This window comes from Lepidochelys olivacea, assembly GCF_965140295.1.
Source record: "Lepidochelys olivacea isolate rLepOli2 genome assembly, chromosome: 11".
Classification (NCBI taxonomy): domain Eukaryota; kingdom Metazoa; phylum Chordata; order Testudines; family Cheloniidae; genus Lepidochelys; species Lepidochelys olivacea.
The window spans coordinates 65554689-65578603 of record NC_140421.1 but is presented as its reverse complement, the minus strand read 5'-3'; the positions used below and the strand labels follow the sequence as shown (position 1 = coordinate 65578603).

The 23915-nt window shown below is 41.7% G+C and overlaps 1 protein-coding gene across 3 annotated transcripts; it reads left to right on the top strand.

Moving 5' to 3' along the window:
- Window positions 1-1394: 1394 nt before the first annotated feature.
- On the top strand, window positions 1395-23614 carry MYL1 (myosin light chain 1). 3 transcript variants are annotated; one of them, XM_084643150.1, is made up of 7 exons: window positions 1395-1656; window positions 15384-15411; window positions 18536-18679; window positions 21037-21210; window positions 21759-21836; window positions 22470-22523; window positions 23243-23614. In XM_084643150.1, the coding sequence occupies exons 1-6, from the start codon at window positions 1519-1521 to the stop codon at window positions 22496-22498; spliced, it is 591 nt and encodes a 196-aa protein (XP_084499276.1). In that variant the 5' UTR covers window positions 1395-1518; the 3' UTR covers window positions 22499-22523; window positions 23243-23614. The 3 variants fall into 3 exon arrangements, with proteins under 3 accessions (XP_084499276.1, XP_084499277.1, XP_084499278.1); XM_084643151.1 differs by lacking the exon at window positions 15384-15411 and adding an exon at window positions 15101-15125; XM_084643152.1 differs by lacking the exons at window positions 1395-1656; window positions 15384-15411 and adding exons at window positions 14212-14281; window positions 15101-15125.
- Window positions 23615-23915: the final 301 nt, after the last annotated feature.

Genomic DNA, 23915 nt, shown 5'->3' with positions numbered 1-23915 from the left:
GATTTCCTGAGTCCCGGTCTACTGCCAGCCTTCTCCAGCTCTTTGTTGGTTTTCTTCTTGTTGGTGTTTCTGTAAGTTTATCTTTCTGAAAGTCCAATTTTAAAATAATTCAAGTCCTTGCATGGCTGACAAGATGAGACGAGGAGCTGGAAGGGTTCTGTAAGAGCCTTGGATGATTTCTAATTATAAACACTCTCCAACCTGGAATCCTCAAGGACATAAATAATGGCTCTGTTAATAGCCTTGCACTTATTAGTATAAAACTGCAGGAGTCTGAAGCCTGTATCAGCAGGAGTTTTCTAGGCAAGAAGAAAAATATTCTACCCTTGAGGTGGCTGCAGGAATTCTAAATCCTATGGACTTGGAGGTGAAGTAATTGAATTAAGCAGAAATGGAAGCCTTTTTGCTTTGCTGCATAAAATATCAGGGATCCAACAAAAACTCAGTTGTCTTCTCCATAGTGAAAGAAACCGGAGAGCATGGGAAGAGGAAAGGTCTCTACGGAGACTGAAGTGTGGAAAAATAAATAGGAGACTTAAGATGGGCAGTTAAATTAGAAGAGAAAACATAAATGCTTCCTTTGATTAATAATCCTTGTGATTATAAATAGGGGAAAAAGCATCAGCAAGGGAAAACATATCATGTAGAGAATCTTTTTTTATCTGAGGCTCAGTTCATCAGCTAAAACATGACACTGGATTAAAGGAAGAGATTTTGAATTTTAGACACAACTTTATCATAGCTTTTTAGGATAAGCAGGAAGAGGCAGAACAGCAGGAGAGCTTAGGGGTTGTTCTCTCTGCGGGAGAGACTGTGGCTGAAAGCATGAGGGGTTTTCCATATACGTCTGATTTATTTTTAAAACACTCCTCTCCCCCCCCCCCCGCCCCAGTCTTTGCTTGATCAGGACTTTCTGGCAGAAGAAGGAAGCGGAGGAGGAGTAAAGGAGGCTGTAGGAAGGAGGTCAAGGAGGATGGAAATTGGTGATCTTTCCAACACTTAAATTAAAAATTCCAGCTTGAAACACAATCCTCTCATAGTGACACATAGGCATGGGCAGAGGTGGGGAGGGCGGGGGGAATCAGATTTATTACTTCAGGAGAACTGAAATTCTACCAAGAAAGAGTACAAGTCAATCTGTATTTGAATGTCAACAAGTGATCTGGAACTGTCTTTGTCATATTTCTCTCTCCTTTTCATGTATCAAAAAAAAAAATGCAGGGGAGGCTTTTAAAAAAAGGCCACTGAAGTCCCCTGATCTGACGTAGCCCTGACCCTTTATATGCCATTTATAGTCTGAGTGAGAATGACATCCCCCTTACTAGCAAACTGTCCAATCCAGCTGCATGTGTCAAGATTGTATTAGGCACTAAGTGAAATATATATATGACCTTTTAGTGTTTTACACATTGGGTCCTCCTCCAAGGCTCTGGGCTGTAGATCATCTCGACCACTGCTCCTGACCCAGGAATCACTTAAGGGTTTTTTGGGGTCCTTTACTTTTTAAAAACAAACAAAATGGCACCAAAGAAGGACGTTAAGAAAGCTGCACCAGCATCAGCACCAGCACCGGCTCTGGCTCCGGCTCCCGCCCCAGCACCTGCCCCAGAACCAGCTAAACCCAAAGAACCAGTCATTGATCTGAAGAGCATCAAGGTAAATGGCTGAACTTGTGTGGTCACTGAAAGAGCTCCCAGAACACAAGCTGGAAAATTTAGCAGATCCCTGCAGTAAACATTTGCATTTGTTTGTGGGTGTGAGACAGCAGTGAAATGAATGAGTAACCGGAATGGATTTTCTGATTTATCTGAGCTTTTTATGTATTTACATTGCTGGAAATATCGAAGGCATGGCACGCAATTTAATGCAAAAGCAAAGCCTGGCAAGTTCAAAAAATTTTTAACCTAGTGGCCAGTATAGCTTTTATCTTGTCAACATCAGCCTGGCTCTGAGTCATTGTCTATTCGGTGGAGCTCCATGTAAGAAATTTTTAATGGTAAAAGACACACACAATTAGATGCATGAAAACTGAATTAGTAAGACTACAAACTCCACTCCTTCATTCCCACTGTTTCAAAGTGACTCATTACTTTGCAACTTTCACTCTGAACTCCTTTCCAAATTTTAGGAAGCAGCTGTTGTCTCTTTAGTCCTGGGTGCATTTATTTGACAGCTGCTTTGCTTATCCTCCATAAAAGATAACTTTGGCAATTCCATCAATTTCCTTTTAGCTTTGCTCCTACAAATATTGATCCTATAGTAAATGAGATCATGAGGTGGAAAACCTTTAAGGAAAACGTTTCAGTGACTATATTTCTCATCTACATGTTTTTGTTCAGAATTTGCTAGTTGCTCCAAAGTGAAACTAACAAACAGGAAAAGCCTTTCAGAGGTTTTTCTTAGATTGCAGATTAATCTGAACTCACATTTTCTTTGGCTTTTGCATGCTAATATTAAGCTAAATTGAATGTTGTCGATTCTTTACGTGACACTCTAAAGAGAACTGTCTGCAAGGAGGAATTCTGTATTTGGGAAAGGGGAGATGGGGAAGAGGAAGGAGATAGATCAACCTATATCTCTGAGCAACATTATAAATAGTCATTCCCCACCTACCTGGGAAGCTTCTTGTCAGATTACCAATTTGGGAATCTCTACATAAGAAGTCCTGCCTAATATGGAGAACTGAAGTGTAGAAGATACAGAAACAATTCTGAGAACCCTTTTCATTTTAGCCACAAAACCCCATAATGAATTATGTTTAGGTTAAGTCCACACATACAGCTTGGTGTTTCCCTGACATTTGACTATTCAGACACTTTCAATTTGTTTATTGAAATCTTTTAAGTTTTCTTTAATTTTCACAGCCTGACCTTAAATGTTAAGTCAATATTTTATTTAAAACAATAAAAAAGTTCGAGGATAAAATAATACACACCTACTACATTCCTCAAAATATTGAGTCTGAGCTGATTAATGAAACAAAAATTGAAAGCCTTTTTAAAATACTCAGAATGGTCAGAATAGAGGATAAGAATATAGACCCACCATCTTTGGCAATATTTTCTAAAACTAGATTAAACCTTTCACTTTACAAACATCCAGTTATGAGGAGGAACGTGGGATGGATTTTCTACTAAATTATTTAAGTTGGTTTGATGGCTGCATGTGTCCAGTTCATTAGGAGAAAATAGAATTTTCCACCCCAGCAATCTCAGCTAAACTATCTTTGCATAAGTAGGCAATCGTGCATTGCCATATAAAACATGGAAGCTGCACTCTCAGGCACGACAGCAGTTCAGCATGATCCCGTTCTTCGCTCATACAGCTCTGTATGAGATAAAGATAAATAGTTAAATAGATAAATGGAGATAAATAGTTATTGGTAACAAAGCCAGGGCTCTGTGTTTTGTCTGATTGGTATTGGTAACATAGCATGGCTCATTTGTATTCGGTATAGTTATGTTTTAGAATAAAAGAATTCTATCTTTCCTCCTGGATAAAAAAAATCCTGACTGCTTATAAAAAGAGACCCTCCTCCTTTTTAAAATAAAAAGACTAATAAGGCAGCATGTATGAGGTAGGTACATATTATTATTCCCATTCTACAAATGTGGAAACTGAGTCAGAGACGTTAGGTGGCTTTCATAAAGCCACAGAATGAATATGAGACAAAAATAGAAATGGATTTAATGTATTTCTTGCCCCAGTTCTGTGCTCTGACCAATAGACTCCACTTCTACAAGTGTCTCCCTCTTTTTCTTCCCCTCTAGCCAAGTACTTATGACTCCTATCACCAAAGAACTTCTCAATCATTAGTGTATTTAACTTCTCAACAACCTCACAGAGGCAGGGAAATATTTCCCTATAACTGAGGCATAGAGAGCTTGACTTGGCCAGGGTGACAAGAAGTTTGTAGCAGAGACAGGAATTAAAAACAGGTCTTTTGAGTCAGTCTAGTGCCTTAATCACAAGAACATTCAGCCTCCTTCTAGTTCAACAGGAGAAATGTCAGGAAAAGCGTGGCACCCTTGTCGTTCAAGCTGCTAGAATTAAGAATTCCCACCCAGACTCTTAACAGGAGTTGATGAACAACCTGAGCTTCCTATTTTATTGTAAAACTAAGCCCTTAAATCAGGAGATACGGCCAAGAAGCAGAAGCTGGCAGATGTTTATTGCTTTAAAAATGTATCAGATACAGTAAGTATTATTTTAAAATGCCTCGGGACAAGATTTTCAAAATCTGACTAGTGACTGTTGGGCACCTTATCTGAGACCTCAAAGTGGCTTGGTTTTCAGAAAGTGCTGAGCACCCACCCTCTAAAAACCAGCCCCCTTTAAGATGGCCTAAACTGGACACCTAAAAATTAAGGCACCCAAAAATCCCTTTTGAAAATCTTGGCACACATTTCACCCCATTCCTTAACCTCAGCAGTCCTTTCATCTTACATTAACTCAGTTAAAGACAAATATGTAGCAGCTCATTTGAGCTGTCTGGGGCTGGTGCCAAATTTACTGCTTTCTAGCACCACCTATCGACTATAACATTGATTAACATTGATGCTGGTCTAAAACGGGAATATTCCTTAAACTCTGCCCCATTCTTGACTGATAGCAGGTTAGTGTATGATGACTGAGGGGAGAAAGGTTGGGGAAAAAATGGGGGAAATAGGATTAGGAAGATGAGGACATACTTTGTTCCAGCTCAGATGTGTGAGGCTCTATTTTGTCCCCATGCAGAGAACAACAAATATTCAGGAGCCCAGTTTCCCCAAACCTTTCAATGATGGAGTTTTATTATAGCTTTTTATTACTACCGCACTTATGATTTTATTATCAGGTGTACAGGTTGATACAGCAAACATAATAGGAATGTATAAACAAAGGCAGAGATACCGAATGATGCATGCATATGAGAATTACAAGAGTGTGCACAAAAGGAACCAGTAGCGATTAAGGAAAAGAATGTCAAGTTTTGTCAATTCCGTAAGAATACCAGTAACCTTGCAGACATGGATGTGAAGACAGATATTCAGTAGTCAATTACTGCAACGGAAGTTAGAAGCCTAAATCCTTTTGTGGATCTGGGCCTGGGTGAGTAGAGGTACTTTAGCTGACTCATGCTCTCTCTCAAGAGGAGAATATACACCTTAAAACAGATACAACCGACCAGACATTTGTATCATTGACAGACTGCTTAAATACAAAGAGTAGGCTTCTGCTACATCAAATACTTTCTTTCCCAGCCATTCCAATGGAAACAAAGGCTTGAATTGTGCAGCATAACATTACGCTTTGCTTCTGTGTACACGCATGGGCATGGTATTACAGTCTTTGCAGTAGTGGTACTTAAGTTACTTGAAAGGCATTTTGAGCTATCTAAAGTATCACAGGTGCTGGATAAGATCAAATTCTTGTCTTGTGTATTATTACACTGCAAAGAAATGGAAAAACTGTACATATCATAGCTAGTCCTCAAGAAAGCGCAGAACTGCCAACATGCTGTTTGATATACCCACTGTGCCCAACTTGGCAACCCTCTCCTATCCAGGACAGATTTTGGCCCTCTTTGCAGGTAGGGGGAGTTCTATTTGTGAAGCCTCACCTTCACCTGCCTTAGTGTTCTGACTTAATTATAATTGTAAATGCCCCTCCAAGAGCGCCTCAGCAATCAGTGAACCACCAGCATAGCTCCCAATGTCAATATTTTTGTATCCAGGTGCTGGAGACAGTGGGCTTGATTCTCCATTTTCTGGCACCCTATGTAATCATTTACATTTGTGCAAAGTGAGTGTAAATTGCTACCCTTCTCTACCAGCACTCCCTACATAAGGTTCAAGGCAATGGAGAACTAGTCCCAGGATCAATGTCTCAACAGAAAATAAGGCTATCTGCTGCTATAGCATTATAAATGACATCTGTTTTGGAAACATGGCCTCCCAAAGATGACATTTTCAGGACTAGGAGTACTTGTGGCACCTTAGAGACTAACAAATTTATTTGAGCATAAGCTTTCGTGAGCTACAGCTCACTTCATCGGATGCATTCAGTGGAATGAATAAATCTCCCCACTGTATTTTCCGCTGTATGCATCCGATGAAGTGAGCTGTAGCTTACGAAAGCTTATGCTCAAATAAATTTGTTAGTCTCTAAGGTGCCACAAGTACTCCTTTTCTTTTTGTGGATACAGACTAACATGGCTGCTACTCTGAAATCTGTCATTATCAGGACTGAAACCCCAGCCTGGTGAGCATTATTAGACTACACATCTTCAAATTTAAAAAAAAAAAGTCTCCTAGGTAACTGGTTACTGCATGATACATAAGAAAACCTGTTGCATGGATGTGAACTGTGAATTTTTTTCTTTTATAGATGACTCTTAAGATGGTATAAAGTAGTTCTCAAATTTTCTTTATCTCTTGTTGCATTCACTACTCAAGCAGGTCATCTCTGAATGGACGTTGCCAGGGGTATAACAAGAGAGGTAACTGCTAAATGCATTGACAGAAAGCATCTAGGATGGAGAACTTCAGTACATCAACCACTACGTGGTTAGTGTGATCACAAATGCCAGTGGAGTGAAAGAGTACAATGCAGACTCACTGCCTTTGGTGCTGCAGATTAAGGAACTGGAATGTTAATAATAGTTCAGGATTTCCTTTGCAACTAGTAGATTCTGGACTCTTTGTCCAGATCCTCAGCAAAGACGCGATCCAATGCCCACTGAAGTCTATGAAAACAAAGGCCACGGACTCAGTTGTATATTGGATCAGGCACTAGTGGCTACTTGCAGGGATTTTTGGGGGGGGGGTGGGAGGGGGATGTTCAAAGGTGACTAAGACACTTTTGAACTCCCCAATCCTATGCTGGCTCCACACCAAACCAGTCCCCTGATATAAGTCTGACCAAGGGGATGCTGCAGCACATAGGGACCACTGTGGGGCAGGGAAGACTCAGCCATGCCCTTTCCCACACCCACACACCAGGCTATAACTGCTTTATACCCGCTGAGGACTCTCTATGCCAGCTTTAAGTCTGGTTTGTACTAGTAGCACTGGACAAAGTGGCCTTAATGCGGAGGATAACCTGGACACCAGAATCAGATAGATTCTGAAATCCTGTCATGTGAAAAACAAAGTTCACCGCTGGTGACGTGTTGAAGTCTACCTAGTTTTGCCAAAACAAAAGTTTATGAGACAATACTTTTTTTTTTTTTTTTTGGGGGGGGGGGGCGAGTTCAACTCAGATTTTTCATAATTTCATCTGTGCAAGGAGCCTCCCGTAGGTGAAACCTGGCTTTACTTGTAGCAAATCTCTCATTCCCGTGTTTGCTAGCCTGAAAAACTGTTTGAAAAATAGTTTGTGCCATGATGCACATCTGGCATACTTCAGTGGTGTTTAAAACAAGAGAATAGTACCAATTGTGAACTTCTGAAGGCATTTATCACATTTTTTTTTTTTTGGCCAGGAATAATGGAAATTAAGGCAAATTACACAACGGGCTAAATTGTCCAAAACTCAGAATAGCCTGTTTTGCTGATAATAGCAATTAAAGCAAAAAAGAAGAAAAAAAATCAATAGTTTGAAACTGCTCCACTCACTGGAACATCATTGTAACACCCTTTGTGAGAGAAGTTAAAAGAATGAGCTGAGCTCACATAAGCTAGTTAGAGGAAGGTTACTTATTTAGCGAATGAGCAGTAAAGAAACAAGTAATCTGTAAGGAGATATGAAATAGCCACAGCTAGAAATTCTCCATCAACTTCCCTGATGTTATATTTGGATCTTACACTAGATCCCGAAGAGCAACTTTCAACTGTCTGGCTCATTACACAGGACAGCTGGCTGGGGAAAGTGAAGATTTTAAAGATTTTCACATCCCAAAGGGGACAAAAAACAAAAATCTCAAAAGTTTTCACAGACTGAAAATCCGGAGGGGGGGGAAAAAAAGATTTGTTTCAAATCTGACTTTAAAAAAAATCATAGATTCATAGATGCTAAGGTCAGAAGGGACCATTATGATCATCTAGTCTGACCTCCTGCACAACGCAGGCCACAGAATCTCACCCACGACTCCTGCGAAAAACCTCACCTGTGCCTGAGGTATTGAAGTCCTCAAATTATATTCGAATCAGCTTACATTTTGAATTACAAAGCCATTGGGAAAGTTGGAATTTTTCATTCTGAAAATGTCAAAACAAACCATGTCAGCTGTTTTTTCAAAATGTTTACAAATCAAGAAATAGATCAAACATGAACCTTTCCCATGATAAGTTTCGGTTTCAACAAACCAGCATTTTCTGACACAAATTTTTTTGTCAACAAATTCCCAGCCAGCTCTATTACACAGTACTTTAATGTCAAGCAGCAATCGCTCAAGTAACGTTAATATACTAACATGACCACTGGGAGGCATATTAAAACAACGAATCCATTTGAGACTATCACTAGATGTCAACAGCATTGAATTTCCTACTCACATCCTCTAGATTTTCATGCAGTGCCAAATGCAATTAGAAAAGGGACACTTTTACAAATTAGGCCAAATGAATGCTACTTCCCTCTGGAAAGCTAATGGAATCTGTGCAAAATGATACCATCAACGCTGCAGCTGTCCCACATTTCACTTTCAGGCATTTTAGGACTGCAATTGAATTAATCAGTTAGCTTCATCCAAAAGTTGCTCCATAACTGCCAAGTATGATAATATGCAGTGTTGTTGGAGCCGTGTCGGTATTGTAATGTATTTCTGACTTTGCACGCAAAGACTTTAAAAAATAAATTCATCTGTACGTAGGTCCATTAGATTGAAGGATGCATCTGACCTTTTATATTTATAGAGGCAATCCTGATGATATAATTAGATGAATTCGTTTTTATTTCCTTCTTTTATTGTATTACCAGGGACTTGTTATAAAACCAGAACCTTTGTTACTTTGGCATTAATCTGCTCCTGAGGTTTATTCCCCAGATAAAAGACAGAGTTAAATCCATTGGGCCTAATTCTCCTCTCCCTTGAACTGGTGATGAGAAGTAAATGAGAAGTAACTCCACTGAAGTCAACAGAGTTATGCCAGTTTGATACCAGGCTAACTGCGAGGAGAATCAGATCCCTGCTCTTTAGCGAGGCTACTGTGGCTTCAGTAAGGCGTGTAGACTTCTGTGTCTCTGCCAAGTAGGTGCAGTGGAAAGGACAGTTAGTTGCAGTTAGTGTCGAACTTTACTGGTGATCGGTTCTCATGCTGCAGGGCATTAGCAGATTGCCACCTGATGTCCAGTGAAATTTCCCCCCACCCCCACCCCCGATATATGATGTTGAACAATTAATATATTTTGGGGGCTTTAGAACTTCCTCTGAGACATCCAGTATATGGTAAGCCATTGCCAGACACATGGCATTTTGAACTACAATGAGGGACCGCCTATCAAGTCCTGTTCTAGTGATTTTAATGTCTCAAGAGTTTTATGAGTTGGTTTCTCCACACCTTAACACTCCTGGAATCAATGAAATCATGCTGGTGGAAAACCAATGTCACCAGTGGCCCCTGGACTTCATTGTTATTTGTCTTGTATTAGGCCTGGTCTATACTAGAAAATTAGATTTCAGAGGTGTGAAATCCATACCCTTGAGCAGCATAGTTAAGCTGACCAAAGTCCCCATATAGACAGAGTTAAATTGACAGAAGAATTCTTCCACTGACCTAGGTACCGCCTCTTGGGAAGACGGGTTACCTATGCCATCAGGAAAACCCCTCCCGTCAGTGCAGATAGTGTCTACACTAAAGGGCTACAGCAGTGCAGCTGAAGTGTTTCCAGTGTAGACCAGCCATTAGTTTCTAGCGGCCTCAATCAGGGCTCCTTTGTGCTAGGCACTGTATGTCAATATAACAAAGAGATGGACCCTGCCCAGAAAAGTGGGGGAAACACAGGAGGAGTAGATGAACTTTCCACATATAAAGATCTTAGCCTCATCCTCCAGGGCCTTTCACCTTGTGCAGGCATTTATCCCTGTGAAAAGTGAATGTGAAGCAAGTGCTACCAGATCAAAAATGGTAGTGTTTCTCCCTCACTTTGCACTAGTGTAAATGGCTTTGCAGAGTAGCAGGTTCCCTGCTTTCATGCCAATAGTCATTTTTTATTCTTAGGAAGTCAGAAAAAAGCAAACCCTGCAAATATGCTACTTAGCAGCCATTGTGCCTGTAGAGAATATCATAGATATTAGGGATGAAAATGGCCTATTGCATTGGTGTAGCTCATCTGTCCACACCCCTTGGCCAGTTCAGGTTTGTTCCTACAGTACTTTGTCCGATCTGGATTTAAAATTATTTAAGTGGTTGGGCTCCCATTGTGCCTTGGTGAGGGTATTTCCCAATCTAACAGACCTCAGTGTTAGGACTTCCCTTTGTTCTTTTTCATGCACTGTAACTCCCTCCTACCCCCTTGGAACACTGCACCAGTGATTCTTGACCTTTTCTACGCTGCATCCCCCTTTGAACTCCCACTCTCTCAATTTGGGATCTAGTCAGGATCCCACATTGGAGCGAGTGATCACAAACCTCAGGTTGAGAACCCCTGACCTAAACAGTATCCTTCCCTTTTTTGGTGTTAAAATCCTTCAACTGCATCTAGACAGTTATCTATTCACTTATTATTATTGTTGACTAAAGTGACCACAATTCAGTTCCTTTGATCTCTCCATACATTGCAATCCCTCCAGCCATTCATTATTTTTGTTGTTGTTTTCTGAATTTCCCTGCAATGTGAGTATCTTCCCATGGGTCCTGTAGTCATCACGTAGTCTGACAATACAGAAAGAGTTACTCATGAAAGTTCTGATCTATCAAAAGCCAGAGAACATTTTGCAAACGTTACCAAACATCACTGACAGAATTTGAAACAGGACCACAGAGCATGTTAAATGAAGAGAAATAAACTAAAAATCAATGTTGAATTTGTTTTAATATGTTCTTGCAATATTTTCACGCTGAAGGCCACATTCCATTGCCCTTCCCCAAATGGAGAAGCATCTTACTCCTGGAGCAGTCTGATTAAAGTCAGGGGAATTGACCCTAGCATTACTCGGTATAAGTAAAGATATCAGAATCTGTTTCTAAATCTAAAATATTGCTTAGTTCATTTTAATCTAGAATCTGTAACAATATGGGGAATGTCTCTGGCATACCTATATTTCCCCTTCTGAGCCAAAGCCTATTGAAGTCAGTGAGAGTCTGTTCATTGACTTGAAGGGGCTTTGGATCAGACCCTTATTTCAGACATATATCAATCCATGCAATTCAGCAGCATCCTTCAGAGTCCATCAAAGCCAATCCCATCGTCAGTTCTGTAAAATGCCTCCCTTATGCCTCCATTGATCTGATTGCAGGATCAATGATTACATGTATATCCATCCCCTCTTCACATAACTCCCAGCCTCTGGAAGTAGAATAGATTGAAAATAAAATGTAATACGAAAATTTATGTCCAAAAATATTTTAGTTTTCATCAAAAATATTTTTGGATGAAGTTTTTAAGCCAGCCATAGATCAGGTCAGAAAATGCAATAACGTTTTCATTAATGTTTTCACTGAAAAAACACTCCATGTTTTCCCGTGGCAAAAATCTTTTCAGTGGAACATTTTCCAGCCAACTCTGCTAGGCAGTGAATGGCTAAGATTGGGACCGAATTTTACATTCCATAAGCAGCAACACGCTGCATTGAGACTAGCTGAAGTAACCCACTGAGTAATATTTAGAGGTGGTAATAATTTTTTAAAAGTTCCCATTCTCCCCCCCCACAACTGCCCCATCCGCATTAACCAATCAGAATCTACAGCTAAGCTCTGTTCACAGCGTTCTTACTTCTTCTGCCACATCCTCAGCCGGTGTGAATCAGTGTAGCTCCACCTCAGAGATATGCCAGTTTACAACCACTGGGGATCTGACAGCATCTCAATGCATCAGAAAACTGGGCTAAGCGAAACATCTGAAGAAGTGGGGTTTTTTACCCACGAAAGCTTATGCTCAAATAAATCTGTTAGTCTTTAAGGTGTCATCGGACTCCTAAACAAGAGCCTCAGCCCAGTGTACGAGGGCAATCCAACCTCCACACTTGGGATTCACAGAGCTGATTGGCCGTGGGTAGATCATGCAAATGAGCTCCCCACAATCCAAACACTACTACTATCTATCCTGGATACGTCCCTGCCCACCCTCACTTATATAAAATAAATAAATAATATACCATAATAATTCATAACAACACACTTCTCATGTTCAGGAAACGTTTCAGACACAAAGTCACACTCATCATTAATGTAACTAACTCAGTCCCCAGTGAAAAAAGGCAAATTCCTTTACCACGTTTTATAGGTGGAGAAGCAGAGGCAGAGAAAGCTCAATGAACCTGCTCAGTGACATACAGCAGGTTAGAATGAAAGCCAGGATTTGAACTCAGATCATCGGGTCCCATTTGTCCAATAACTTTACCCACAGGCCCTCCCATGAGGTGAAGGGAAAGCTTCAGAGCTAAATTTCCCGGGCTTTTTAGGACACCTCATATCTTGAGTTCGGAGGTGTGGGCTAGTCTTTCCTCTGGTTACTGGATGCAGTCACCAGGGTGACTAGACCTGTGCCACTTACCACTCCTTCCCAGTACACATCTGGGACTTCTCCACTGGCTAGCCTGCCATGAGGTCCTCTCCTCTCCTGTCCATTCTCCATCCCACCATTTACAGGCACTCTACTCAGACCCCCATCCCCATCACTGGGAAAAGTGTGTTAATTCCCCCTGCAGTACAACAAAACCTTCCCGAGCTCCCCTCATTCCGATCAGAAGACGACCCTCTCCCCTTGCCCCACAAGGGAACTATACAATTTGCTTTCTGGTGCTCCTTCTGGACAGATGGAGGGATTCCTGCCCCCACTCAGTGGTGGAGGCTCCAATCCATCACTGCTGCCGTGGATGGGTGGAATCTCACCCGGTTGATTTTTCCCCCTTGTCTTTTCTTTCCTCACACTCTCAAGCATCATTTTCCACACATAGTCGAAGACGTTGGGAGAACCTTTGGCCTAATGTCACCCTTATCTAGCTTTGAAATAAAACAATCAGTTGGGAAATATAATTTTAGGGGTTTAGGGTCACATACCACTTAATGTTTTCTTCATGCCCAACAGATACCAACGACCCAGAGAAAAATAAACCATCTAGTCTGCCCATTCCCTCCATATTAGTGGGTCAGGCAACATACTATATATGTCCATCACATCCTGTAATGTCATTAGGAAGGAGTTAGTATAGCCATGCAAGCCCCAACCTGGCTTCACTCTGCTGTGCATAAAGAAGTCCTGTGGAACACAGACCTCAACAGAAGCAGAGACTGGGAAATCCGTAGTGCCTCAAAAATGAATTACTCATTGGCATGCAAACCATTAACTTCAATTACAGCCTCAGCAATAGAGAGGGTCTAAACATTCTGATAATTTTTCCATTAAAAATGTGTATTGAGATACTGGGCTCAGTAGGTCAAGTCAACCTTTAAAGGAAAGACAGGATGGATCAGCTAGTCATTCAGAATCAACATTTACATTGTTAACGTCAGAACTAAACCAATAATTGTTCTACAGACCAGCCCTCTTCACATCATAACGGCCATCTGCAGCACCACACTGGCATAAGAAAGGCCTGATCCAAAGCCAGCTGAAGTCAATAGGAGTCTTTCCATAGATTTCAATGGGCTTTGGAACAGGCACCAAGTCTGCTGGCTGGAAAACCTCAGCCAGTTCAAGTACCCACAGCTTTCTGGGGAGTCAAGAATCTGTATGTGAAAATGTAAAACCAGCCAGATGGACAGACACAGAGCTCCTCCCTCTCTGTGGCTGACTTTATAGCCTGTGGAACAAATACGAGCTCCTCAGAAAGAGGAGCCCCAAGCAGGTTGAGAAGGAATATTCCTTCTTTACGTTACAGCTCTAGAAAGTGCTGACAAGATTCAAACCTCACTGAATCTTGTCACTCCCTGCCCCTTTCTGGCCACCTAAAAATAGCCCCAGTAAAATGTCTGTCAAGAAATGGATCTCTCTCTTTGCCCTAAGAAAGCTAAAGAACTCTACAAGGGGAGTGGCCGCTTCATTCTGACACTCGAGCTGGTTGTGATGTCACACCCTTCACATATATAAGAAGAAGAAAAGCGAGGGAGGAAGGACCACTCTCTCAGGGACTCAAGAAGCCCTCGGCCAATTCCTCCAGCCCGTCTGCTCTTCTTCTTTTCCAACCATCTCAATCATGGTGGGTCCACAGGAAAGATAATTCTTAATAGTGAGCCAATCATTTTAATCCGTGTATCTAGCTTCTAGTTTGGGTTAGTTGTAGGAGGAAAGAAGGCCAGAAAAAGCATTTGGTTTGAGGTAGGAAGTCAAGCAAGCAGGAACCTCTAAAGTTTTAGTTTGGCCTTGGGGGAAAAATGAAGCTTAATGGATTCTGCTAGGCTGTCCAGTTGGTCTCGTCTCTTGCACTGGTTAGTGGTAGCAGTGTAGTTCCTATAACTTTACACTGAACAGATACTATTGCAGTATTCTATGCTAATTTTTTTGTATATGATGCACTCTGATGTGGTTGCAAAGGAACCATATAATAAATTATTACCTTAGGAACAAAGTGCTGATAAACAACTAATTTAAAAACAAGGAGGCTTTAATGTATAGGTTTATTTGTTATCCTAATGTTGAGCTGTTGGTTAAGCAATGATACTTCAAATGATCTTAATGTTGTGTGTCTGTAGTAAAATGATTAATGGCCTGGAAGTACATTAACAACTTCTCTGTTTGTTAAGAGACACTTGATTCATTGCTTAAGCTGCAGCCCTGGTGTAGCCCTAGATATACATTTCAACAGAATCTTTAAATAGTCTTAAGATGCTTTAAAAAAAAAAACCCAAAAAACCCCAAGCAGACACTTGCTAATATGACTTGTCATGGTTTAGTTACACTGGGCAGGACACGGATGCTAGAACTCTCCGCTACCTTGTGCTATTTTCTTTCTTCTGTCAATGCATTTTCAACAGTACTAGTTCTCTTTTTCTCTCTCTTTTTTCCCTCCCAACTGCAGTCCTTCGGTGCTGACCAGGTTGCCGGTAAGTAGAACAGGAATTTAACTGCTGTAGTACTGAGGTAATAGACTACCAAATACTAGACGTTCCCTAGTCTAACCAGAACTTTCTCCATTGCTAGCCCTGTTGGTATTCGAGCTACTCCTGAGAATTGGACAGATAAGCTCATTTTTTGGATCTTTGAAAGATGATTCATGGAGGTAGTTGGATGCTTTAAAATCCAACAGGTCCCCCGCCCCCTTTTTTTAAAAGCTATTTTTGTGATTGATTTCTTTCCAACAGATCGAGTTCTCCCAGGAGCAGCAGGATGGTAAGTCACAAGACAGCCAATAATATATCTGCACATGCATTCTGATAAAGTTTAACCTTAAGGAAGACAGGAAGACAGATCTTCAGCTGATATAAATCAGTATAGAACCACTAATGACACAGGAGTCATGCTGACTTATACCAGCTAAGGATCTGACCCTAGATTTCCAGGTCACTTATTTGAATGCTTACATTCTGCCTAATCTGCCAGGTACATGGATCCAAGAGGACCCCTGATATTGCCTCCTGTACCTGGTACATCTTCTTCAAAGTGTGTCATTGATGTGTCAAATGGATGCTGAGAAGCAGTTTTTAATCATAGGAAACTAGGCTGACACCATGAGAAGGGAAAAGCGAAGCTGAAAAATTAACTTAGCTGCAGTTACACTGGATTTGTTATTTACATTAATGGAAGATTAAAAAGCTCTATGAAATACCTGCTTGTCACTCTTGGCTGGGAGATGATACGGGGGAAAAAAAGAGAGCTATATTGCTGCAAATATACTTATGAAGCATGGAAATAGTTAGCAAATTATTCATGTATACTGGTGCGTATAATAATCTGGATGTATTGCTATCCTATGCTTGCTGCTATATTTCCTGCTTCTATATCAGTAGCTAGCAAGGTACAGGATTATTCAGTTAAACCTGTAGTCTTCCTAAACAGGTCTGGCTCAAATCCCGAAGTTTTAGAAATTCCCCTTTAAAGAGCTTAAAATCTGCTCCAGGAATGTTTATTAAATATCCTAATGGACACATTTTGGTTATGTTACATAGTATAATGTAGGCTAAAAACAGCGAAACCCGGTACAAAATGAATTTGATCCCTGCTGTGAATACCTTCTGTTTCGAGGTGAGGTACAAAGGATCAACTAGAAATCAAAAGTGACAGAAAGGGAAAATTCATCAGAGCTTTCAGCTAAAAAGACAGACCTAAATCATGAAGTCTCAATCTGAACTTCCAGGGTCTGATTCCACTCTCGGTAAAACCAGAGTTAAATGAGAGTAACTATCAAAGTCAAATGAGTTACACCAGCATGTAATCAGAACTAGGCCCCCTGGTTCCAAACACTCCTGATCACTAAGTGGGTTGATCTGGACTCATCCCTAATTATAACTAGGGTACTTTCACAAAGTGGTTGGGAATGGTTATGGAAAAATTGTGTCAACTAGAATGCTTGTGTATAACAAAGCAACAGCTTTTCCAGCCTCCATCCTGCTTTTCCAGTCTCCGTCCTGCAAAGTAGCCAGCTGTTGCAAAGTTGTGATGACTGATCCAAGTAATGGAGCAATTAAAGGCCACTTGGAAAACAGAATACATTAACCCTACCCATTACAACTATTCAGGCATATTACAGAATCAGCAGCTGAGCATAACACTGTTCAGGGCCAGATTTTGGACTTGCTTACACCAGTATAAATGAGGACTGGCTCCATAGAATTCAAGGGAGGAACACTGCGGGGGTCAGGGGGTGGGGGAGTGTCAGTGAGAGACTGTAATTGGGCCCTTTTCACTGAACTGGGAAGCTGCATCAATGAATATTAAACCCTTTTTGGATTTAAAAAAAAAATATCAAGAGAGGAAAAAATTCGGTCTTGGAACACTCAGTGTGTTTTTGCTAATGGGAAAAAAAGAGTCACATTTTAAACTTAGCTCTGGATAAATATCTTTAACACACAAGACGAACGACCAGATCAGCTGGCATAAATCGGTCAAGTTCCATTGACATCCATCTCTCGGAAACAGCCAATACAAAGTCTGTAGATTGCAAGATGCTGTTTTGTACAACTCTAAAAGGTCCAAATTGTATAGCCTGCTGTAAAAGGGGAGTGAGGGGAGAGGGCTAGCAGCAATGTGTTGTAGGTCTCAACACATCAGACAGGAAGGGGATTAATTCCAGACGTGTTCTATTGCAGTCTAGCAGAACCACATACTGCATCAGCAGTTTTACTGGGTAGCAAGACTCCTCCAGGCAGACTGTATATGGAGTTAGCACAAAATACATCAGTTTCACGTGTCCCCCAGAAAGATGAATGAAGACAATTTGGCACTTGGCTTATTGACCTAAGTCTGTCCCAAGACAGAAAGAACAGCCACCTATATACAGTGCAGTTGATGCCTTCCTCCAAAATGCGTTTTCAAAATGAATAAGCTGCTGTAGTGAAATACACAATTAGTCCACATTGCACTTAACACACAGGATGGTCAAACTTTTTGCTGTTAAATTACAGTAGATCTATAGCATAGAAGATGCATTCTTGACAAAACAAAGTCAACTGAGATGGATCTTTAGCTAAGTTCTTTATCCCAATGCTATTAAAGCACAAAATAAAGGTTATTAAAGTGGAGTATAGCAGTTGAATATGAAGACTGAGAAAAGTGTCGGTGTTCCAAGGTGTCAACTGGCCTTGTCAAATGGACACTTGTCATCTCGGGGCAGATTTGATTCAGTCAGAATGTACTGGCATGAAAAACTATACAAGGGCTGCCAAAGAAAGAAAGACAGACTCCTTGGGTATCTGTTATATGGGAATGACCCGCCCAGGATGGTGCTATAGAATATGAAATGACAGATGTGGAGAGACATTTCATAGCAATACAACATTGTGAGAGAAGGCAAGGGGTAAAATTCAGATGTGTCAGATTTCATGTTAACAGCCATTCTGCTGAGTCACAGTCAGTGTTCTTCAAAGCAGACAGAGCTCTTGTACTGCAAGGAGCTTTTGCCAAAGGTTTTCATGCCCTTGGTGAAATAAAATCAAATAGAGTATTCAAGAACTTTTTACCTTCCAGTGATTGGCTGTGTTAAGAAACTTGTTCATGAATGGAGACATTTATAGCCAGCTTATCTTCCTTGGCACTTAAGGTAACCACATGGGACAATTACAAAACTACTGTTGGCTATTAGAACCAGGAAAGAGATGAAGGGTTAAAAATAGTGATACTAACATGTCATAGGATGTGAAGTTTTGCTTGAGACCATAGGCCAAAGTCTCTGTGGCCTAACTCCATTGACTTCAGTGGTGTTACACTAGCAGAGAATCTGGCCCCATGTCTTGGTCAATACTGGCTAGTTAATACTGAGCTGCCCATCTCATCTAACCCTCTCATTTTCTCCTTGCAGACTACAAGGATGCTTTCCTCCTCTTTGACAGGACAGGTGAAGGCAAGATCGTCTTAAGCCAGGTTGGTGACATCATCCGTGCTCTGGGACAGAACCCTACAAATGATGAGATCAAGAAGATCCTGGGCAACCCCAGCAAGGAAGGTAACTGTCCTACAGTCTGTAGGCGCCTAATGAGGAAATGCCTCCCCAGCTAGTTAGGGAATGGCACTGGTCACAATGGCTGGGGGTGGCAGCTGTCATTCTGCTAGTTGGGTAAGAAAACCTCTTCACCAGAAAAACTTGAATTGTTCCTAGATCTGTTTGAGGAGAAAGGTGGGAGTAGATTTACAGAGGGGGATTGGGCATTCCGATTTAGGCTTTGAGGAGAATCCATTTTTGATCATTTGGATACCAGGTTACAGTAGGTGTTACCCACTGGTGAGTATGTATTCCAGGCCCCACTCTCTGTCCGATCACAGAGTATAGGAGTCTGTTACAGCCCCAGCTACAGAGCTTTACCTTAAGCTTTACCTCATGCTTTTAGCTCTGGTGGTTCTCCAATTCAGTACCTGGTGTGTCGGCCAAAATGGAGGTTCTCACAGGGGAATAGGGCTAGATCCCCAGCATAACCCTGCTGATTTCAGTGGTTGACTTACACCAACTGAGGAGCTGGCATGTAGAGTTTAACATGGAAATGGGGAGTCTTATTTTAACCAGCACTCAGTGAAATGGCACATTTCTTTTGTTAGGCATTTCTGTTGGCATTGCTCACTTCAAAGATAAAGGCAACAGTGAACATGAAAGGCCGTCTCGATTTATTAATAGCCTGGCTTAAGGTATCATTTAGGTTACATTAAATCTCGGAGTGCTTTTAAATTACTTTAGCAATAAAAGATAGTGACTTAAAGTGAAATAGTAGAACAGTTTCTATTACACTACTGCATTCATATGCTCAAAGCTCTTGGATAACAGCCATCCACTATGTTTCACCTGAGTCCACATGTTTTAAAGTTTGGGCAAAAATCTCTATATTGCAGCTATGCTTTAATTAAAAACCACTCGATGTGGGCCTCACTGAGGACTAGTGCTTCTGCTTGGTTTGAAAAGAGATTGGGTTTAATTTGCTAATGTCGTGAGAAATTTAAAATGATGTCTTAAGCATAAACCTAAGTAGATGTGCTGTGTAGGTGCATGTTCATAAGACTTTTTTAAATTAACAAGCTCTGGTAGCAAAGCCAGTAGAGTCTGTAATATAGACTGTAGAGTCTGTAATAGCCAGTAGAGTCTGTAATATCCCCGCCTGAGCCCTGCTGCCAGAGCCAGGCTCTGGCGAGGATTTAAAGGGCCCGGTGCTCCGGTCGCTGCGGGGAGCCCCAGGCCCTTTAAAGTGCCAGAGTCCTGCCACTGCTACCAGTAGGGGCAGCAGGGCTCCAGCAGGGATTTAAAGGGCCCGGTGCTCCAGCCGCTGCGGGGAGCCCCGGCCCCTTTTAATCACCTCTGGCAGCAGGTCTTGGGCAGTGCTTTAAAGGGCCCGGGGCTCCCCGCAGTGGCAGGATCCCGGGGGCCTTTAAAGCGCCACCGGAGCTGGGTTCGGGCGGGGGCTCCCCGTAGTTGCCGGAGCACCGGGCCTTTAAATCCCTGCTGGAGCCCTGCTGCCGGAGCCGGGCTCTGGCAAGGATTTAAAGGGCCCGGTGCTCTGGCTGCTGCAGGGAGCCCCTGGCCCTTTAAATCACCTCTGGCAGCGGGGCTTGGGCAGTGCTTTAAAGGGCCCAGGGCTCCCCGCAGTGGCAGGACCCCGGGGGCCTTTAAAGCACTGCCGAAGCCTGGCTGCTGGAGCCGGGCTCTGACGGGGATTTAAAGGCCCGGTGTTCCCCGCAGTAGTAGGAGCACTGGGCCCTTTAAATCACCACCAGGGAAGCCGATGCAGCCCGGCGTACTGGCTCTTACCGGTACACCGGACTGGACTGGCTTACTTTCACCTCTGGGGTTGGGGTATAAAGTGGCTTTAAGGCACCTTTGCACCCCCCCAGTCTTGGGCGGATCTGGGGACTGGAGAAGCCTCTGGCATAATTTAGACAACCCTGTGGGGCCTGTGTAAATTATAGTTGCCCTATCAACTGCAGCGCTGCCCAGAATCTTCACAGTACTGAGTCCTGCAGCCCTGCTCCCAGAACAGTCTTCCTGGCCATGCCAAAATCCACCACTGGCTGGAAACCTTCCATTCCAAAAGAATAATATTTTTAAAAAAGTGAAAAGAAGGGTGGAACAGTGGTCTTAACAAACACCAGACTGTAACCTTAACTGGAACTTCCATGATAGTAACAACTAGAATCCATATGGCAGTGGGATTGTTAAAGGCATGGGGAAAGAAACAGGATTAAAGCCGATAGAGGTAATGCGGAAAGAAGGGATGCTTGAGATGGGAGAGCCTTTCTTATTCCAGCATGCAGATTCAGGAGAATTCTATGGAATGGCTTTGTCTCCTGTAGTGTTATAATAACTAAACACTTTCTTTCCAGAGATGAATGCCAAGAAAATTACATTTGAAGAATTCCTGCCCATGATGCAGGCCGCTGCCAACAACAAGGAACAGGGTTCCTTTGAAGACTTCGTTGAAGGTCTGCGTGTCTTTGACAAGGAGGGCAATGGCACAGTCATGGGTGCTGAACTCCGTCATGTACTGGCTACTCTGGGTAAGGGATTTTCATTTCAGCGAGGGACTCAGAAAAGCTAGAATTGTTTAGAGGGCATAAGACAGAGAGGGAAGGGGTGTTACAATCAGTGCTGAGACAGGCATAGGACTATACAGCTAGACTAGCAAGTATTCTACAGGAAATGATAGCATAAAAGGACAAAGACTAACAACCCAGTCTAGAGTCTAAGGCAAAAATATTTTTACTATTTCGAGGCTCAGTCTAAGACATTATAAAAATAAAATAAAAAAAAAGACACGAGACAATGCTGTAGTTTTCAGGGACATAAAGTTATTCGGCCAATGGCAGAGACTTCCACATCTTGTTGAATAGTGAGTACACTCTTTCTGGGAGTTTGGATGGCAGACCTTACAAGGAAAGGTGAACAACAATTGGGGGGGGGGGGCGGAAGGAGAGAAACAAAACATTTTTGAGGATAGAAGGAACTCATGATAACTGACCAAAGAGGCTGGAATAGATGCAAGTTTAACATGATTTCTGAGAGTCTATGGAATGTGGAAACCAACCCAATTCTGTCTGTGCTTCAGGGGAGAAGATGACGGAGGAAGAAGTAGAAGAACTGCTAAAAGGACAGGAAGACTCTAATGGTTGCATCAACTATGAGGGTAGGTATTAATAATTAATAACCTCAGCACTCTCTTCTGCTGTAGATTTGGTATTTCTTTCAGAAATCTTCGTAACTGATTGTTTTTAATGGTGAAATCCTTTATGCCAATAATCAGTGAGTGAGTCAATGAGCCTTCTAGATACATCAGTTAGACAAGGTATAATGAAAAGGATTACTCCAAAAGACAGCTTGTTAGCAGTGATTGCTAAATGGTTGCATTCAACATGCTCAGCCAGAAATCAAGATATGAAAATAAAGGGCTAAAATTCAGCCATGGCATAAATTGCTTCTGTTTGGGCCAACACTAAACTTGGCCTAGAGTTTCTTACTTAGGAAGAGTTCTGACTGCAAGTACAGTTAACCAAAGCCAATGCTTCGAGACAACTCTTGATTTGGCACTTATTCAGTTGTGTCACAGTATAGTGGGAGGGGAGTTTGACTTGCACAGCATTGAAGACTAAGATTGTAATAAAATTATCAGCAGCTCAATCTGATTAGTACTACATTTTATCTTAAAACAAATAGAGCATTAGTGCCTGGAGCTCCTCAAAACTGTTTAATCTGTGAAATACCTTTAAAATAACACTCCCCCACCCCACTAATTCTCTATCAAATCTGCATTACTCCACAGCATTTGTAAGACACATCATGTCTCTTTAAATGGATTTCACAAAATATAAATACGGTATGTCCCTCTGATTTGCATGTTTTATCTTTCCCTTAGGCGCTTTGTTTAGTGGCTTTCCATCTGCATGCAGCCAGCAGTAATGGATAGTGGTTCCCAAGTGATGATAAATACCAGTCTCCTGCTATACAAATAAGGGGAGGGAGTGTTGTCCAGTGGCAGTGGAAAGGAACTGGAAGTCAGAATTCTCTGGTTCCAGTCTCAGCTCTACAACTGACTTGTGGTATGACCATGGGCAAGTCCCCTAACCTCAGCCTCAGTTTCCCAATCTGTGAAATGATTAAATAGCAAACTTATCACTTAACATGAAACTGCTGAGGCTTAAGTAGTGACATCTACTTATCTTCACTGTGATATACAAGAGCTTACTATATAAAAACAGCTCCTTGAGACTTACTGTATCCTACCTCTTCTTTCAACAAACTTGTAGATTAACATGAAAGAGAGGGCAGTGAACTTTAAATACCTGTATGAATTACAGATAATAGCTCCTGAAACTAAATGAAATAGTTATTTAAAAACAACTATTGCAATGGTTATAATATCATTGGAGATAAACATTTCCAGGTAGTACATGAATCTTCAACATTACCACAAATAACAAGACACTTTGAGATCCAAAACTAAGAAATAAAATGCATGGCATGTCAGTTTGCAAGGCTTGCTTCTAGAAGAGAAGAGATGTCATGGAATCTAACTCTTCCCTCTCTCCTTCCCAGAAAAAGTCTAGACTCTGAAGACCAGAATGCACTTCACTCAATGAGATTTGCCTCAGTAAAATTCTTCTTCCATCCAGCACCATCAATATAGAAACCACACAGGACTGTACTATATGCCTCCCACCACAGCAATGTTTTTTAATCAGTAGGTGTCTCCCTCTCAATCATACTTATGCTTCATAAATTGAACATTGAGGCAAGCTAGATGGAATAAATTGTACAGGTATCAAGCCCGATTATTTCTCTTTCCATGTTGTTTGCCATGAAGCAATGTATCCCCTTGAAAAATGTGACAATAAATCCCTGTGGTCAGTCTGTGGCTATAAAGTCTTTCCTTTCTACCAGGCTGTTCAGATCCCATTCACAACACTTCTCAAGTCTTAATTTATTTTCTCTGTATATTGTATTTCATAAAATAAAGTGTTGTGAAAAAATAGTTCTCTTCAGGGGTTGGTTTGCTTCATCTGAATCAAAGCGGTTTTCTCTTGGGGCTGGGAGACGGGCAATTGGAGAGCCACTCCCCTGTGTTAGCACCTAGTCACTCTTTGGAGAAGAGTCATGGTTATTGTCAGAATGCCTTGAATGGTGGCATCCATATAAGTCTTTGAGCAGTTCACCAGTCTACAGTAGACGGGTGCGGCTGTCGTGCCAACCTTTTCATCCTCCCCCTCCT